Here is a 20,886-nt window from a genome sequence, read left to right on the forward strand (position 1 = left end):
GGTCCGCTCCTGCAGCGGCCCATCAGGCCTATTGCCTGAGCAGACTATTTCTATAACTTACCTCTTACTCCCATCCCTATAACCTACCACTACTCCTATCTGTACCCCTCAATCCCTTTGTCTTCTAGGAACCTATCCAAACCTTCTTTGAAGCCCTGTAACGTGCTCCTGCCTATCACAGCCTCCGGGAGCGCGTTCCATGTATCCAGCACCCTCTGGGTGAAAAAGAACTTCCTAGCGTTTGTTCTAAACCTGTCCTCTTTCAATTTCTCAGAGTGCCCCCTTGTACTTGTGGTTCCCCATAATTTGAAAAATCTGTCCCTGTCTACTTTTTCTATGCCCTTCAGGATCTTGAAGGTTTCTATCAAGTCTCCTCTAAGTCTCCACTTCTCCAGGGAGAACAGCCCCAGCTTTTTCAGTCTGTCAGTATATGAGAGGTTTTCCATACCCTTTATTAGCTTAGTTGCTCTTCTCTGGACTCCCTCAAGTACTGCCATGTCCTTTTTGAGGTACGGCGATGAGTACTGGACACAGTACTCCAGATGCGGGCGCACCATTGCACGATACAGTGGCAGGATGACTTCCTTCGTCCTGGTCGTGATACCCTTCTTAATGATACCCAACATTTTGTTTGCTTTCCTTGAGGCTGTGGCGCACTGCACCGATGCCTTCAATGTTGTGTCTACCATCACTCCCAGGTCTCTTTCAAGGTTACTTACCCCTAGCAGTGATCCCCCCCATTTTGTAAGTGAACATCGGGTTCTTTTTCCCTACATGTATGACCTTGCATTTCCCTATGTTGAAGCTCATTTGCCACTTTTTGGCACACTCTTCCAGTGTCGTCAGATCCTTTTGTAGATCTTCGCAGTCTTCTGTGGTTTTAACCCTGCTGTATAGTTTGGTGTCATCCGCAAATTTAATGACCTCACATTTTGTTCCCGCCTCCAGGTCATTAATAAATATATTGAACAGGAGCGGTCCCAGCACCGACCCCTGCGGAACTCCGCTCGTGACCCATTGCCAGTCTGAGTAATGGCACTTTACTCCAACCCTCTGTTTCCTGTCTGCCAGCCAGTTTTTGATCCATCGGTGGACCTCCCCTTGCACCCCGTGGTTCCATAGCTTCTTAAGCAGTCTTTCGTGCGGTACCTTGTCGAAGGCTTTTTGAAAATCAAGGTAAATGATGTCTATGGATTCCCCTTTATCCACCTGGCTGTTTACCCCCTCAAAGAAGTACAATAAGTTTGTGAGGCATGACCTACCCTTGCAGAAGCCATGCTGACTCGACTTTAGCTGTCCATTGTTTTCGATGTGCTCACAGTAAGTAAGAGAAAGCAATGACACCACTGGTTTCATTCTTCAATTTGCTTTTATTTATTTTTTTCTGCATAAGGAACCCTGCACAGGCAATTCAAATTAAAACAAAATAAATATATGAATATTTATGTAAAACTGTTCTCTAACGAACAATTATACACAATGTACAACTTTATTTTCACTGGGAAGGTTCACCAATGTACCAGTCCCAACCAAAATGCACCAGAAGGCTCCATGCAAACTTATCAAAAGTGACAGAAGTATGGAGAAAACTAATAGCACTTTTTGCATTTTTATTTTGCAATCACAAAAAAATATAAACATCTATTGTTTTTGTCACATTTAGAATAACTAAAATTTGGGTACTGCTTATAATGTATGTTTATGTTGCTAAAACACCTATGGTTAGCACAAAGTTATGTGAACACTGAATCTGACTTAGGGCACCATCTTGTAATAAAAGGAAGAGAATATTGTTCACAGAAATTAATAATCTGTGTCTGAGCCCTCTGCATTGTCCACATTGCGCGAGAGCATGTAATTGTCCATATCTATTGACCTGCAATTGTTGATTGCATAGCGCAAACGCTCTGCCATGATTAGCTGGCTGGAATAGGGTGGGAGCCTCAGTTGAAAGAAACAGGTTTGTGAGGTAGGCAAGCTGTCATAAGGCTGCAGAAAAAGAGAAAATGACATGAGTACAACTGAAGTAGCTACAATTTTTTTATAATTAGAACTGATACCATGTCACTATATATATACTTTCATTTAGAAGGTTCATTTATATTTAAGGATGCACCATTTAGGACTATTAAAGTTCTGTTCCTCAAGCAAGACTAAAAGACCTTAGTTGTGGAGGGGTGGGAGGGAAGGGTGGGGCTTGGCTGAGTCTGGTTATAAGGACCCAACCCAGACTCTGACTGTCTCCGCCTGTTCTGGTGGTTTGTTGTTTTGGGCTCTGTATACTGAAAATGCTGTATCAGCTGCTATGTTTGTTTGTACTTTGTCATTCAATAAACTAAAAAAGACCTTAGTAATCCTTAAAGTTTTCATGGTCTTAATCAAAAGGTATCATTTAGCGTTTTCCTTTTTTTGGTGGGTGGAGGGGGAGAAGGCTGGGTGTTGGTCTCCATAGATATGGTATTTACAGAAACCATACAGACCCTGAACATTTTCACATTTTGTTGCATCAGTCCATCAGATCTACGTGCATTCACATCAGCTTTACTGCGCGATAAAGCATGTACCCAAAAATACAACTAAAGCAACAGTTGGATAAGTCTCTACTCTGAGCAGATACACAACCTCAGAAAATATTTTTCCACAGAAAGGGTGGCAAATGCTTGGAATGGCCTCCTGGTGGAGACAAAAAGTGTATCTGAATTCAAGAAAGCTTGGGACGAGTACATTGACTCTCTAAGGGAGAGGAGGGGATAGTAGATGGCATGATTAGGCAGACTAGATATTTTCTCTGTTTCTATGATGTTTGCAGATACAGCTGTGAATTTTCAGGGAAAGGTCTCCAACAAGTTTGCACACTTAGAGTTGTCAGTATTAGACCATTCTTTACAGCGCTGTTTAACCTTTATCAAATTCATTTGGGAGTGTCTATGGACAGCCATCTAAGTCATGCCTCAAATTTTCAATTGGACTAAAGTTATGGCTCTGATGGGCCATTTCAGGATATTTAGCTTTTTGCTCCGTAGCTACGGCATTTTGCTTCAGGTTGTCATTCTGAAAGATAAAATTCCATCCCAGTTTTAATTTAGTTTCATTAGACCAGAAAACCTTTTTCCAGTATCTCTTGAGTGTTCTTTAGCATATTTCAATTGGGATTCAAGGTGAACCCTCTTGAGTTATGGCTTTTCCTTGCTACCCTATCAGAGACCAGATTTCTGGAATGCTTGAGAGATTGTTTTCACATGTATACTTTGACCAATGTTGGCCATGGAAACTTGTTGCTTTGTCAAAGTTGTCAACAGCCCTTTGCTCAGAAATCTAACTAGGAGGGAAGACTGAACTGATCTAGGCAGACTCTTGATGACACCATCACTTTCAACTTTTTAATAATCATCCTGACTATGCACTGCAATTCTTTTAACCCATCCTTTAGTATGTGCCCTTATACAACTTTGTCCCCAAATTCTTTTGCCACCGATATGGTGTTCATGATTGGGTCTTTACTTTCAAGTTCATTATCCACCAGAGGGAACAAACAGAAAATGCTGAATTTATCCAGTCATTTGTTGTATTCTTTAAATCAGTTGGTTACACCAGAAATCTATTGCAATATTTTTTAAATGAATTTCTGGAATATATTTTTCACTTGGCTTTATTAGCTAAGGACACATGGAACAGACACTTGTTTTTAATGTGTTTCATTTCCAGGCTATAAGGCAATAAAAGTGAACAGTTCAGAAAGGACTTTCTATAGCAGCCACTGTGTTTCCCGATACAAATACATCTACAGACTGCAGCAATAATATGGTGACAGTGTCAGCTGTGTAAAATATACAAATTAATCAAACAGTTCCAGTAAAAAGCCCCAAGTCAAGGCATGACCACAGATTATTCACATCAGCAATTCACATATAAATTTAGATTTGTTTTTTGGTCTTGTGTTGAGATAATTTGTTCAGCAACAGAAGATGTCCAATGTAAAAAAATAGAACAAATTACTTTCACTTTCAAATTAGGTATTTCAACTAAAGATGCAGAGCTATCTAAAAGGACTGCAATTTTTAACAAGAGGCACAAGCCCCCCGAGTGCTAGGAATAGGGAGAGAGCCTGAGTACGTGCAGCCCCCCGAGTGTTAGGGTGAGATTCTGAATGTTTGGGTAAGGTGTTTTTTGTTGTTTTTTTTTGAATGGAAGTTTTTTTTATTATTGGGTTTATGTCTGGTCATGGCTCCAAATTGTCCATTACGAGCAGGTGGGAATTATCTAGTGGAAATTGACCTAGGAGGTAATTTTCCAGGTGGGAACTGTCTGGTGGAAATTGTCTGGGTGGTTACTGACCTATAACTGAAATTGCAGAACGAATATTTCATTTCCCTGCTACCCTCTCTTCCCTCTAATTATCACAGACCATAGTCTTGGAGGTTGAACTTCTCAGTGCTACTCCAGTCCCTGGAAGTTTTGTCTCTGTAGCAGTCATTCCTCTGGGTCTCAATCCCAGCTCTAAGCTCTAACGCTAGTATTCTGTGATACCAAGGAGCCAGATTTGCTACAAGCAATCCAATAATGCAAAGAAATGATTCTAGTTCAATGTATAGAGCTAGTTGCTAGCATGTACAACACATTTTCATTATATTTTGACTGAAATACAATAGCAGCAGTGACTTTCAGCATTCAGCACTCTGCAATGCTCTAGTATACTTCATAGCATGAATAAGCACTAGTGTTCTTGTACAATACATATTGGTATCATGGTGAAGAATTCTAGATCAGATGCATCTGCTAGTATAAAGACTTCATTTTATCACTAGTGTCTTAAAATGTAAAGATTTTCTTCACTAACATTATTAAATTCTAAACAAATGTTAAATATATCTCTTCACTGCTACAAGTTTGCTATTTAACTGAACTTTCCAAAATGCTGTTTAAAAATAAAGCTTCTCCGAGTATGGTCTGTTTCACTAGAGTTAGGAAAACAACATAAATTATCTATTCACCATGTTTTGCAACTCAAATCTACATGCACGTTACATTTCCAGCCCTTTGTCCTAATGGTTTGGAAGAAGAGTGCCTCTAAACAATATTCCTGCTGGCTCCAAAATAGATGGTTCTCAATCAGTTGAAATTGACTATCATGATTGGCATTAGGAGACCCCCCAAAATAAAAAAAGAACACTATCAAGACATATTCAAAACAATGGACATAGCACTTACCCTATCAACTTTCATTATTTGAAATCGTTGAGAAATGTCAGCGGTGTTGGCTGGCAGTCGAGATCGGCCAGACACAAATCTCATGAAAAGGACCCGCTCTTCATTGGAAAACTCTTCAAGGGTTTGCCAGAACCACTGCACTAACTGATGCTGTTCATCCACTTCTCGATACCGCACAACTTTCTTCAGGACATCGACAGAGATTTCTGGCATGCCACAGACCATCTGTTCCAACTGCTTAGCAGTGAGAAGCGACAACAGAGGCACTGGGACAATCCAGGACATTCCTTCTCGCACAGCAGCTACCTACAGGTGAAACAAAATGATACTTCATTTAACACTATTCAATCAAACACTTTTATTACAAAGGATCATGAGAGAAGTAGATTCAAGGAAGAATTTCTTTGCAAAAGAATGGTACAGCAGCCTTCTAGTATAGATGTTAGTTCAAAAACAGCCCCAGGACTCAACAAAATCTGGGATTACAGCAAGTAAAGCTCATGATATATATCCCACATAAAGCCAATGAATCTAATGAGTCTCACTACAGGTCTAATATTCAGAAGACAAGGCTCTGGATATAATTACCAACTATTCAGTGGAGTTAGCTGCTTGGGTTGTATTTCGCAATACAACCAGATAAACATGAGGCAACCAAGTTATGTTTAAGAGATAGTTCAATCTCTAGCTTTTACAGTAGCGTTACCATTAAAGAAATTAAATACGCATCTGAATCAGTAAGAGCCAGCTGAGCAGGGACAGGAGTTTGGCAAAACTCTGGGGGGTACATGGTGGGAAAAATGCACAGAACATGTTTTATGGAAATCCTTATAATCCTTGTCTGTATCAGTGAGCAGGCGATTAGAAAAGAGGAGTAAGAGTTTGAAAGGAGCTCCATTCCATTATATCAAAGTTTCTTTTCCAATATCTGTTGTGTTCAGGTAAACAAATGGAAAGTAGATAAGTCATTTCTCACCTGCCGATCCATTTCATGGAGTCTGTACTCAATTGCTCTTTCCACATACTCTTTCCTATTGGAAAAGGTAAGTGGGATACTGCTCCCACCAGGAATTATGGGAACCATTTTACCATCAGCACTTTGACCAACAAATGAATCAATTGGAATCATCTGAAACAAAGGAAACACATTCATAAGAAATGAGCTCTGCTGAAACATGGATACAGATATTTTCATAAGATTATCAGATAATGCATTCATCTTGTTTTCATAATTAATTGTATACTGTTCTGGAAAGAGACATGGTAACTGTAAGAATTTACCAGTGCAGCATACATACAGATATGGCATTATATAAATGAAAACCATTAGGTTCAAAGAGGTGACTTCTGGACAAACTTTTCTGAAGAACTCAACCTCTTTAATACACCCACCACTTCCCCTTCACAGAATGATGCCAGATACTATGAAACACAATAAAGATCTCCTTTTCTGTTTGAGACCTAAATCAATATGATTCTATAAGAAATAATTCATTCCTGACATAGATGCAATAGTTCAAAACAAGGCTCTATTCTTGGATGCATTTGAAATGAGACAATATGGGTCACCAAGCTTTAGTTACACAAGTAGCAGCAAAGTATACAACTATTTGAAATATACAGTTATCAAGCTGATTATTAAGACTTAATAAACTGATTTGTTAGATTTTATAATGTAAATAAGAAGAGTAAACTATTTTAAGAGACTGAGTGTAAATTTCTAAAATTATTTTTTTTAAATAAATTTTTTATTCATTTTTACAACTTACAAGTGTATCAAGAAATAACATTTGAACTTAAAAACATCACTTGATAGTCTAACATAATCATCTTAATTTAATGAAAGTTATCCCCTCCCTCCCACCTCTATCATATAATATACATTCACATATATTATACTATATAATATTTTCTATTAATTGAAACAGTCAATGAAAGAACAGAATCACCCCACCCTACCCTCCTCATATTATAATTGTATTTTTAAGGGAAAAATGTTATTTACTCATTACAATAATCTGTTAATGGCCTCCAAACATCTAGAAATTTATTAAAATGTCCTCTCTGTGTGGCTAATGTTCTTTGCATCTAATATAATAAAGAGCTAGCCGCGCATGCGCAGTCCTATTTGCGTGTTCCGTGCGCTGTAGGTGTGTGGCCGTAGGAGTGCGCATGCGCGAGTCCCCAGCCTTGATGCGTATGCACCAGTTAACTGCATCGGGCGACAGGAGCGGCTCTGGCAGCGGATGGTGGAAGGAGGGCTCATGGTCCTGCCGCCGCTGCAGCTCCTGTTTACAGCGACCTGCACGTCGCCGACTCCCCCCCTCCCGCAACAACCGCTACCGCTCCTGTTCTTCCCCTCCCTACAGTCACCGCTGCCATTCCTATTTAAAATGGCCTGCTGAGGTTCGCGACCGGCTGTAGCGAACCTCGCAGGCCGCTCTCCACGTGATAGCACATTCCCTCTGACGCGATCGCGTCAGAGGGAACATGCTACTGAGGTGAACAGCGGCCTGCGAGGTTCGGTACAGCCGGCCGCGAACCTCAGCAGATCGTTTTAAATAGGAATGGCAGCGCTGACTGGAGGGAGGGGAAGAACGGGAGGGGAAGAGGAAAAAGAAGGGCCATGGAGCAGGCAGGAAAGGGGGCTGCTTTGGGGGGAGGGGTGTGCTGGAGGGGAAGAACTGGAGGGGAAGAGGAAAAAGAAGGGCCATGGAGCAGGCAGGAAAGGGGGCTGCTTTGGGGGGAGGGGTGTGCTGGAGGGGAAGAATTGGAGGGGAAGAGGAAAAAGAAGGGCCATGGAGCAGGCAAGAAAGGGGGCTGTTTTGGTGGGAGGGTTGTGCTGAGTGCAGATAGCAATCATGGGGGGGGGGAACAGAAAGGGGCCATGGAGCAGGTAGGCATTGCAGAACAGGGAGAGAGGGAAAGGAGGCTGCTTTGGGGGGAGGGGTGTGCTGGGGGCAGACAGCAATCAGGTGGGGGAGGAACAGATGGGGGAGGAACAGAAGGGGGCCACGGAGCAGGTAGGCATTGCAGAACAGGGGGAGAGGGAAAGGGGGCTGCTTTGGCAAGCAGGGGGGCCAGGGAGATAGACAGAAAGAAACCCCAGACATACAGACATCTATTCTGGGCGGCGGGAGGAAGGCAGTATGGAGTGCGGCCGGAGGAAGGCAGTATGGAGTGCTGCTGGGAGGAGGGCTTCGAGCTGCACAAGACTGTCCCCAAAGCCCCTGCGGAGAGTTGGGCCAATCTCTCCTTCCTCACCGACGCCGAAGAAGCTGCAGGCCCCGCTCCCTGTCGCGCTCTGAGCACTCACGATTGGCTGAAGGGTGTCATGCCAGTGCTGCAGGTATAAGGGGATGCTTTTGTTGCAGAGGTGTGCTGGGGGGTAGACAGCTTTGCTCGGGGGGGGGGAGGGGGAAGACACAAGAGGGTCAAGGAGAGGGAAAGGGGTATGCTGGGGCAGACAGCTTTGCTCTGGGGGGGGGGGGGGGGAATGACACAAGGACACAGACACAAAGAATGACACACAGGGGGCCAGTGAGACAGACAGAAAGGAAGACATTCAGGAGAGACAGCCAGTGTCCAAGGAGAGAAAAACAAATAAGCATAGACAGACAGACAGCGGCCAAGGGGAGAGAGAGAAAGAAAGAAAGACAGACACACACATCTATTCTAGCACCCGTTAATGTAACGGGCTTAAAGACTAGTTTTATATATATGACACAAAGAATTCCACCAGAAACTGTAGTTTAATCTGCTCCAATTTTTCCAATTAAATGTAATTTGTTGTATGGCGACGCCTGTCATAATAAGTAAAAAGCTTATTATTTTTTTTAAGAAATCTGACTCTTCGCTCTCATTGACATGCCAAATAAAATAGTATCATATGTTAAAGCCACTGGATTTTCTAATAAATTATTTATTTGGCCCCCATATCGATATCCAGAATGCCAAAATAAATGGATAATAGAATAATAGATTATCTAAAGTCCCAGCTTCGAGATGACAGTGCCAACATCTATTAGACTTAGAGCTATCTAATTTTTGTAAACGAACAGGGGTCCAAAATGCTCTATTTAACAGAAAAAAACAAGTTTGCCTCATAGATGCAGACACTGTACATCTCATCCTCCAAGACCAAATTCGTGGTCATTGAGATGCAGTAATTTGATGCATGATCTCAATGCTCCAAATGTCCCAAAGACCAGTTCTTGGTTTTTAATTCATGAATCCAGATATCAATTTATACCACTGTGCGGCCTGGTGTCCCAGGAAGTCCCCCTGAAATCATAAGAACTCCAAACTTGAGGGGCGTGGCTTAGCGCGCACACAAAATGGTCGTGTGATCGCAGCGCTCCTCTTACCTGGGCAACCGTTGAATAAATAAAGATTTCGTTTTAAACTGTTTTCGGCTGAAAACATCAGAGAGGACAGCGGGAGCATGGCGAGCACCCGACAGAGTAAGAGTGAAACCGGAGGGGTTGTGAAAAGGCAGAAGCAGGATCAAATTACCCCGAGTAAGGTTCCGCTTCCTGCTGATGTATCAGAGGAGTTAAGCAAAGCTGAAGTTATGGGGGAACTGAGGCAAATCAAACAAATGCTGACAGAGACTGTGAGTAATATGGCAGAACTGAAGGAAGAAATAACATAAGAACATAAGAACTGCCTTCTCCGGATCAGACCTTCGGTCCATCAAGTCCGGCGATCCGCACTCGCGGAGGCCCTGCCAGGTGTACACCTGGCTTAATTTATAGTCCACCATATCCTTATATGCCTCTCTTAAGGAGATATGCATCTAGTTTGCTCTTGAAGCCTAGGACGGTCGATTCCGTCATAATCTCCTCTGGGAGGGCATTCCAGGCGTCAACCACTCTCTGAGTGAAGCAGAACTTCCTGACATTAGTCCTGAACCTGTCCCCCCTTAGCTTCATTACATGTCCTCTAGTCCGTGTCAAATTGGACAATGTAAATAATCTTGAATATACACAGACAATATACACAGACAAATGTATATACACAGACAAATGGAAGTAGCTAATAAAAGAACAACAGAGTTAGAAGTTAAAATGGAGAGCTTAGAATGTGAAGGAAAAAGATGCAAAAATGACAGTTTGGAAATAATTCAATTGAAAAGTCAGCTGGAAGATTACGAAAACCGTGGAAGAAGAAAGAATATAAAACTTTTTGGAATACAGGAAAATTTGGAAGGGAAAAATGCAATACAGTTTTTAGAAAATTTAATTCCTAGATTATTGCAGTTGGATTTCAAACAGCCTTTGGAAATAGAACGGGCACACAGGATTCCAATAAAGAGTCTGGAAAATCAAGGGAGACCAAGACCATTAATATTCAAGATGTTAAGATACCAGCAAGCAATAGAAATTTTAAATGCTGCCAAAAAAGATAAAAACTTAAACTATAAAGGATCCAAAATATGGTTTTTACCAGTCTTTGCTAAAAATACAGCAAATATTAGGAAGAAATTCCTTGATCTGAGATCTCAATTAAAGGAAAAAAGGATATAAGTATGGGTTATATTACCCAGCAAAAATGAGGGTATCTTGTGAGGATAAATCTTTGTATTTTGTTGATCCGGAAAAACTAAAGACCTTTCTTTCAAAATCAGAACCTATGTCATTTTAGCACAATGGGTGTTGAAATGAAGGGATAAATACTAAGACTGGATTGGTGGATATTGAACAAAAAATTAAATATAAAGAACTATGGGACTTTTGTTTGTTGGAAAAAGAAGAATATGCAACAAAGAACAGGAAATAAAAATGAACAAGTGAAAAAGAAAATAAAAGAATGTAAAAAAGAAAGTAGAAAGAAGGATAGACTGGAAAGATATTAAAGTGAAGTTATTAGACTGAACTTTTAGGAGACTGAAAGATGGATGGTTGGAGTAAAGAATGAACAAGAAGGATTAAAGGACTGGACAAATTAACACAAAAGGAAAAGTGAAGACTGAATAGGAAAATAAATAGATGTGAAGAAGAAGAAAGCAGGACTGAGAGACTAAAAGGATATTATAAAAAAAAAAAATGAATGACAATTGGCAGTCAAAAGTCTTTAAGAGTGGATGGATGGAGATAAGAAATAAATATGAAAGTTCAGTTTATTTAATAAGTCAGAAAAGGAGAAAGTAAAGAATGAAAGGACAATAAGGAAAAGATTGCAGAATGGACTAATGATAGAAAGGACAAGTTATATGATATTTAAATGCAAGTAAAGGAAAGGAAAATGAATAATATAAAAGAAAGATACATAAGAATTTATTGGTAGCTGAAGGAATGTAAAGATTGATGTTGTGATAATATAGTTTTAAAAAGATTGGATTTAATTTGGAGAAGAGGAAATATAAAAAGGGGGGGAAAAATTATTTTGAAAATGAAATACAAATGTTTAAATACAAATAGGGGATAAAAACTTATAAAATTGAAATTTTTTTTTTTACAGAAATATATGAAGAGATGGATATTTGTTGTTGGATATTTAAAGGAGGATAGGAGAAGATGGATTAGATAATATAAGATATAGGAAAATGATACTTTTTATTAAATATATGACTATGATAGAATTTTCTTGAATGAAATAAAATGTTGGGGGAATGAATTAGAGATTGGTGAAATGATAAAAATGCATTAATGGAATGTTAGGAAATAAATATGGTTATGTGACTAAAGGTTAAATAATAGATAGAGAAATTAATTACTTTAAAATGGAAAAAGAAGAGAGATATAATTAGATATATTGTGGAGAGGTAGTGAGTTTGTCTCAATAAAGAATAAAGGGGTTATTAATAAATATTGGTTGCCTGGGGGGGAGGGGGGAAGTTGGGATTACTGTCCAATGTGTGTCCTTAAGCAGTCATTATATTGGGGGGGAAGGGTGGGAAGAAGGTGGGTATTAAAGATATTACTAGGATGATTAAGGAAAAGATTAATAAGGGATTGGGTAATTTGGAGGTAAGAATGTGTGCCATGGGGAGAAGTTTTTTAGATCTTAGTTATGGAAGAAGGGAAGAGGAAGATTATGATAAGGAGTATAAAATATATTATGTCTTTTAAGATATTTTCTATTAATGTCAATGGCCTGAATCATGTAATCAAAAGGAAAAAGGTATTTTCATTTTTAAAGAAGCAAAACGCGGATGTTTATTGTCTGCAGGAGACCCATCTTAATATAAAGGAATCACAGAAACTAACGGGTGGGTGGGTGAAAGAATGTTTTTTTGCTCCAGCAGAGGGTAAAAAAGCAGGAGTAGCAGTTCTTATAAATAAAAAGTGTATGGCCAATTTTAAGATAGTAAATTCGGACCCACATGGAAGATGGCTACATGTTGATATAAGTATGGGAAATAATGCCCTGACGTTGTTCAATATATATGCCCCTAATTCGAATCAATCAGAATTCTTTAAAAAATTGCAGAGTATGTTGTTACCACTGGCTGCTTCTAATTTAGTGGTGGCTGGAGATTTTAATGCTGTAATGGATCCATTAATGGATAAAAAACCAGGTAAAAGTATAAAATCTTTTAGATAATTTGGTTCAATCATGTGATTTGAAGGATATATGGCGTATTCTTCATTTTAATGATCAGGAATTTTCATTTTGTTCACAGGTTCATAAATCATTTTCAAGAATAGATTATATTTTTATTTCATCACATAAGGTGCAGCAAGGCTTCCATTGATCCCATTATCATTTCGGATCATGCGGGAGTATGGATAGATTTACAATTAGATCAATTAGAAAATAGAAGACCTCTTTGGAGATTTGATAATGCATTGCTTGTGGATGAAAAATTTTTGGAAAATTTTAAAACACAAATTAGTGATTTCTTTCAAATTAATTTAGTGGAAGATACATCTATTGAAAATGTATGGGACGCTTTTAAAGCGACTATGAGAGGTCATATTATATCATATTCGGCTTTTGTTAGGAAACAGATTAAAAAACAGTATATAGAGTTAGAAAAAGAAATTAAAATACTAGAAACTAAATTGGTAAGCAAATGGGAACATGATGTATTACAAGCTCTTTTGAAAGCAAAAGGTAAATATAACGAATTAGCTTCAAAAATGATAAGAAGAGACTTGTTTTCCAAACAGACAATGTATTATGGAAATTCTAATAAGGCGGGAAGATTATTGGCAAATTATCTTAATGGGATAAAAGATGATAATGGTATAATAACCAATCAAACGGATATAATTTTAAAGCAATTTCTAAAATTTTATAAGGACCTGTATTCTTCCGAGCCTTATTTGGAGAGGCAAAAAGATGGTAAAAAATTTTTAGATTTAATTATTGGACCTAAGGTTCCTGATCATATAAAACGGAGTTTAGATGAACCTATATCATTAAAAGAATTAGAAACAGCGTTGAGATCTCTTAGAGTTGGATCCGCTCCAGGTGGTGATGGTTATACAGTGGAATTTATACATTTCAAAATGTCCTTTCCCCATATTTACTAAATTTATATCAGACACAACTTATAAAAGGTGATATTAAAGGTACTATGGCTGAATCAATAGTAATTGTTTTGCCTAACCCAAATAAAGGTCCTACTTTGGTTTCAAACTAATAAATGTGGATAATAAACTTTTGGTGAAAATTTTGGCTTTGAGATTAGCCAAAGCTCTCCCACATATTATAGACACGCATCAGACGGGTTTCATTGCTAAAAGACATTCCTCTAATAACTCTAGATTATTGTTTCATATGTTAAATTTATAAAAAAAAAATGGATGAACCGACTTTTACAGTTTCCTTGGATGCAGAAAAAGCGTTTGATAGGGTAGAATGGAATTTTATGTATCAGGCTTTAGAATGGTTTGGTATAGGTTCTGGATTTATACAAATGGTAAAAACATTGTATAGCTTCCCGATTGCAAGATTAAATATTAATAATATGATATCTGATGGTTTTCAATTGCAGAGGGGAGTTAGACAAGGTTGTCCTTTATCTCCTTTGTTATTTGATGTTGTATTAGAACCCTTATTGTTAGCAATACAGCAAGCAAGGGGGATACAGGGTATTCCATATTCTGATATGGAATATAAAATTTCCGCTTATGCGGATGATATTTTACTTTATTTGAGGAATCCAGAGTCTACCTTATCTTGTCTATTGGAATTAATTGATATGTTTGGCAAATTTTCAGGTTATAAAATTAATTGGAGTAAGTCTGAACTTATACCTTTAAATGTTCATTGTGTAAAAGGATTATTTGACGCTTTTCCGTTCATATGGAAAGAAGAAGGATTTAAATATCTTGGCATTCAAGTTAAAAAAACAATTGAAGATACAGTAAAAGAAAATGAAAAATTTGTATTGAAAAGAGTTACAGAGTTATGTGAGCAATGGAATCCGTTACATCTTTCTTGGTGGGGGAGAGTTCAAACTATTAAAATGATGATCTTGCCTGTAGTTTGCTACCAAATGAGTATGATACCTATTTATTTTCAGGGGTCCTTTTATAAAAAGCTTAATAGCATTTTAACAAAATTTCTTTGGCTTGGTAAAACGCATAGAATAGCTTTGGTATCTTTGCAAAAATCAATTAAGGAGGGAGGGGTAAATTTTCCAAATTTTTATAGGTACCATCAAGCCTATATTTTACGTCAGGGTATGTATTGGATCCTCCCAGAACTGATAGATAATGCACCGGATTGGTTATATTTGGAATGGCGCCTTATGTTTCCCCTAAATTTAGTTCATCTTCCAAGTATCAACATGCCTAGAAGATACAGAGAAAATAAGATATTAATGGATACTTGGAAAACGTTGAGATTTATTAGTAAATTAACACCTGTCCCAATAAACAAGTCAACTAATCAGTCTTTATGGATAAACTCCAAGATTAAAATTGGCAGAGCTCAAATCCTTTGGAAGGACTGGATTATTGCAGGCATTAGATCTCTGAATGATGTTATTTCGGAAGGTAAACTGCTGGATTTTTCACAATTGCAACATAGATTTGGTCTTAATAAAACACAAATTTTTAAATGGTTGCAATTGAAGCAGGCCATTCAGGTTGGGTTCCCTGAATGGAAAACATTGAATAATCAATATAGTTTAAAGTTCTTATGTTTTCAAGCAGACTTCCTAGGGCATCAAGCCGCATTGTGGTATAAATTAATATCTGGATATTTGAATAAAAAACCAAAAAATGGTCTAAGAGACATTTGGAGCATTGAGATTAAGCATCAAATTACTGCATCTCAATGGCCACTAATTTGGTCTTGGAGAATGAGATGTACAGTGTCAGCATCTATGAGACAAACTTGGTTCTTTTTATTACATAGAGCTTTTTGGACCCCTACACGTTTGCAAAAATTAGATAGTTCTAAGTCCAATAAATGCTGGCACTGTAATCTGGAACCTGGGACGTTGGATCATTTACTATATCATTGTCCCTACATTAAAAGTTTTTGGAATGCAATTTGGCCACAAATTAATAAATTGATGGAAAATCATGTAGCAATATCATATGATACAGTGTTATTTGGAATGATGATGAGAAAAAAAAGTCAAATTTCACCAGAAAATAACAAGCTTTTACTAGTCATGACAGGGGTTGCCATTCAGCATATAACCAATAACTGGAAGAATCATAGTAACCTTAATTATACATTTTGGTGGAATACAATTTGTCATATATTCAAAATGGAAAGAGTAATAGCAATACAAAGAGGGACATATCCTAAATTTATAAAAATATGGGGGCCATTGACAAAGTATTGTACTGAATGAATAGTAGGATTTATCTTCTTCTTTATCTTGTCTTCTTTATGGCACACATGGAGGGGGGATAGTGAAAATAATTTTACATAACATGTTATAATATGGTATACAATATGTATAAGGTGATTGGAAAGTACTTGAAGGGTGGGGGGTGGGAGAGGGGATAAAAAAAATTTGTTCAGAATATTATGTAATAGATATAAAAGTGATATTGTGTATTCATTAGTTGTAACTCAATATTTTGTACACTTCATGTAAAATATGAAAATGAATAAAGAATTATAAAAAAAAAAAAAAAAGAACTCCAAACTATATTGATTAGTGAAATTTTTCCATTCAGGGAACCCCGTCTGAATGGCCTGCTTCAGCTGCAACCATCTAAAACTTTGTGATTTATCAAGACCAAATTTATGTTGCAACTGTGAAAACTCAAGCAGCTTACCATTAGATATAACATCTTCTAGAATACGTATACCTGCCATCACCCAATGTTTCCAGATGATCTTAAATCCGCCAATTTGTATCTTGGAGTTAAGCCATATAGTTTGATTTTTTGATTTATGTATTGGGATAGGTATTAGATTATTCACATATCTTAAAGTTTTCCATGTATCTACTAATATTCTGTTTTCTTTATATATCCTAGGCATCTTGAAACTAAGAACATGGTTTAATCGCAGAGGAAACATGAGTCGCCATTCCAACCATATTCAATCTGAAATATTTTCAATGGGCTCTGGGAGAACTCAATACATACCTTGGTGCATAATATAGGATTGATGATACCTATAAAAATTGGGAAAATTTACCCCTCCCTCCGCAATTGGCTTTTGTAAAGACACTAAAGCAATTCTAGCAATTTTACCCAGCCAAATAAATTTTGTTAAAATACTATTTAACTTTTTTATAAAGCCCCTAAAAAAAACTGGTATCATACCCATTTGGTAACAAACCACAGGCAAGATCAAGATTTTAACAGTTTGTACTCTCCTCCACCAAGATAAATGTAAAGGATTCCATTGCTCACACATTTCTGTTTACTTCTGTAATAAAGATTTTTCATTTATCTTCATTGTTTCTTCCAGCGTATTTTTTTATCCAAACGCCTAAATACTTTATTCCATCCTCTTTCCATAGAAAGGGAAATGAGTCAAATAAACCTTTTGTACAATGCACATTAAGCAGAAGAATTTCTGATTTACTCCAATTAATCTTGTATCCTGAAAATTTTCCAAATTTTTCTATTAATTCAAGTAAGCATGGAATGGTTTCAGGATTTCTCAAATGAAGTAGTATATCATCTGCATAAGCAGAGACCTTGTAATCCCGTTCTGAATAAGGAATACCTTGTATCTCCTTCGCTTGTTGAATAGCTAATAATAAGGGTTCTAAAACAATATCAAAAAGCAAAGGAAACAAGGGACAACCTTGCCTAACCCCCCTCTGTAAACTAAAGCGTTCTGAAAAGTTATTATTAATATACAATCTAACAACAGGGGAGCTATACAAGGTTTGGATCATTTGTATAAATCTTGAACCTATACCAAACCAATCCATGGCCTGATACATAAAGGTCCATTCTACTCGATCAAAGGCCTTCTCTGCATCCAAGGATACGGAGAAGGCCGGATCTTTCATGGCTTTTGTTAGATATAACATATGAAAAGCCAACCTGGTGTTGTTAGAAGAATGTCTTTTAGAAACAAATCCTGTTTGGTGTATACCGATAATAAAAGGGAGAGCCTTAGCCAAGCGTAAAAAGCTAAAAGTTTATCATCTACATTGATGAAAGAAATAGGCCTGTAATTTGAAACCAAAGTGGGATCTTTATTTGGCTTTGGCCAAACTATTGTTAAAGACTCTGCCATAGAGCCTGTAATACAACCTTTATTTAGTTGAGTCTGATATAAATTTAACCGATAAGGCAATAGGGTATTTTGAAATGATTTATAAAACTCTACTGTGAAACCATCACCACCTGGAATGGATCCAACTCTAAGGGACTTCAACGCTGTTTGCTGTTCTTTTAGTGATATAGGCTCTTCTAAACTTCCTTTTATATGTTCAGGAATTTTAGGTCCCTCTAATAATTTTAAAAACTCTAAACCATCTATTTCTTTGTCTAAATAAGGCTCAGAAGAATAAAGCGCTTTATAAAATTTTAAAAATTGTTTTTAAATAGGTTCAACTTGAGCATAAGTATCACCTTTCTCATCCTTAATGGCAATTCTTTTTGTCTTCCTTTTTTTTGCTTTAAGATAATTTGACAATAATCTTCCTGCCTTGAGTTTCCATAATACAAAGTTTGTTGAGAAAATAAATCCTTCCTTACCAATTTAGAAGAAATCTCATTATATTTACATTTAGCTTTTAAAAGAGCCTGTAACAAAGAATATTCCCATTTATCAATCAATTTTGACTCCAAAAGCTTAATTTCTTGCTCTAGATCGGAAAATTGTCTTTTGAACTGTTTCTTAAGATATGCTGAAAATGAAATAATTTGACCTCTCATGGTTGCCTTAAAAGCATCCCAAAGGGTTTCCATAGAGATTTCTTCTGTGGTATTAAGTTGAATGTAATCATTCATTTTTAAATGAAAATCTGCACAAAATTTTAGATTCTCAAGCAATCTCCATACTGGTTTACTATTATCTTGTTCAATAACTTTGAGTTCGATCCACACCCCTCCATGATCAGATAAAATAATTGGATCTATGGAGGCTTGTGTTATCTGTTGTACTAATTGGTTTGAAACAAAAATGTAATCTATTCTTGAAAAGGATTTATGAACATGGGAGCAAAAAGAAAATTCCCGACCATCAAAATGAAGTAATCGCCATATATCTTTCAAATCACAAGATTGTGCAAAATTATCCAATCTTAATGATTTCATAATTTTACTAGGTTTTTTATCCATCAAAGGATCCGTAACAGCATTAAAATCTTCAGCCACTACTAAATTAGAAGCAGTCAGTGGTAGTACCATTGTTGTAGTCTTGAAAAATTCATTTTGGGTCGAATGCAGACAATATTGATCTTTTCAGGAAAGAGAAATAATTTTTAAAAGCTTATTTTTTCATTAATAAGCCTGTCAGCACGGAGCTCGTTGTTCACCCGACCGTTTGCATGCACTTTCAAGCCATGCCCCCCATTTCTAAAATTATTTATAAAAATAAATTAAGAATGGAATAAGGACCATATGAAGGAATTTATTTTAAGTAATAGATATATCAGTAAACCAAAGGTTTGGATATATGCCATTGCATTATCTTTCAATATTCATGATTTTTTAAAGCACAAAAACAAATCCAGGCACATATATCACTAATTTCACCCAAAATGAACTAATACATCAAACAATATTTAAACAAACAAAAAAATCCTCAAGAGATTTAATGTAAAACCTTCTATTAAAAACTGTCATCCAAATGTCAGCAGTTGTATTTACTTCCCACCCACAAAGGTCCACGCTCTGGTCTATTTTTCAGGATATGTGCAATAACAACTTGTAAGATTAAATTAAATATAGCTGGTCTAATAACCAAGGCTAATTTGTGTATTTTGGTTGCACAAATCTGGTTGCAGGCTGTACAGAATACCACTTATTTCAAGAACCACATGTTCCTACCTCATGAAAATTCTCTTCTGTAATTCCACTGTCTTCAATGTGAAGAATACTGTTCAGAGTTTGTACGTAGAGCAGATCTACCTCCTCTAGGTCCTCCAAAATGAGTGGGATGCAACACAATTGTTTCCAGACCATTGGGGCCAAGTGTAGATCTAAAGGCTTCTTAGTACGTATAGCTACACCCATCAGAATGCCTAGGAATTTAAACTGCATGAAATGTTCCTCCAAGCACGCAGAAGGATTGAAAAGGAATCTAAAAAAAAAAAAAAAAGGAATATTACTTGCTGCTTTTAAGAAGAATCTGTCTTGAATTGTGCATGCTTGTAGACAATATTAGCCTAGGTGGCCTTTCAGATAGAGTGTCATCACAAGTCAAGGAAGTACGAGGCAAGTTCAAAAGATCCTTAGCAGTAGAGAAGCACAGATAAAGTTCGAGATTGAGGAGCGTCTATGATAATGCACTAAGGAGCCCTTTGCTAAGATTATGTGCCTAACACACCAAGGAATGGACTTCTGTGGGACACACTACAGCATCATACAATATGTAGTTTTTGAACGTGTGCACGCTAAATCATTTTTGGGAAATTTTTTTGAGGTGGCACGTCAGGGATGAAAAGTGTGTGTTCCTGCACTAACCAGTTAGTGCATCTGATCATATGCTAATTGGTTAGCACATGGATAACACACGAGCCCTTACCACCTGCAAAACAAGTTTCAGTATGTGCTCCTGTAGTAATTTAAAAAAATGTCTACACACTGTCAACATTAACACAACCATTAATGGAAAAACTAGAAAACTGGGATTTTTCAGTCACAGTAAAAATGATCTCAGTATTTGGGAAAGACCTGTGCAAAGGTGTAATAAAGCCCATTTTTACTGCAGCTTAGTAAAAGAACCCTAATATAGTTAAAGAGACAGATCAAATGGATGTTCTCTTAGGCTTCCATAGCTGGCATCATGATTGTTGTAGTTGTTGAGGTCTCACTGTGTCTGGGTATGTTTCAGCCATCATGCTGTGACTTTCTTTAGATCACCTCTGAAGAAAGCTACAGCATGATGGCTGAAATGTTAGTTCTACCTACCCAGATGCGGCGAGACTCGGACAACTGCAACAGACCAAATGGATCTTGCAGCCTTATTTGATGACATATATTATTATAATTATAAAGTATATATCCCTGTAAACCCACTTAATACAATGAGTTTCACAGCTTCATATTCAGTTGGTTGGGGCCCAACTAAAATCCAGATATCGGTTATATTAAACTCTTGAATATAACCAGACAACCAAGT

At 37.4% G+C, this 20,886-nt stretch overlaps 1 protein-coding gene across 4 annotated transcripts in view; it reads right to left on the reverse strand.

Annotated features, from left to right (window-relative positions):
• Positions 1 to 1,198: 1,198 nt before the first annotated feature.
• Positions 1,199 to 20,886, reverse strand: part of HERC1 (HECT and RLD domain containing E3 ubiquitin protein ligase family member 1) — a 423,490-nt gene continuing 403,802 nt past the window's right edge. For all 4 annotated transcript variants that reach the window (XM_033919754.1, XM_033919753.1, XM_033919752.1 and 1 more), the window contains exons 75-78: positions 19,593 to 19,845; positions 6,185 to 6,337; positions 5,209 to 5,514; positions 1,199 to 1,989 (exon numbers count right to left, since the gene is read on the reverse strand). In XM_033919754.1, coding sequence (XP_033775645.1) covers positions 1,804 to 1,989; positions 5,209 to 5,514; positions 6,185 to 6,337; positions 19,593 to 19,845 — 898 coding nt within the window. In that variant the 3' untranslated portion in view covers positions 1,199 to 1,803. The remainder of the gene's footprint in view (positions 1,990 to 5,208; positions 5,515 to 6,184; positions 6,338 to 19,592; positions 19,846 to 20,886) is intronic.

Source organism: Geotrypetes seraphini, chromosome 14, assembly GCF_902459505.1.
Source record: "Geotrypetes seraphini chromosome 14, aGeoSer1.1, whole genome shotgun sequence".
NCBI classification, from domain to species: Eukaryota; Metazoa; Chordata; class Amphibia; order Gymnophiona; family Dermophiidae; genus Geotrypetes; species Geotrypetes seraphini.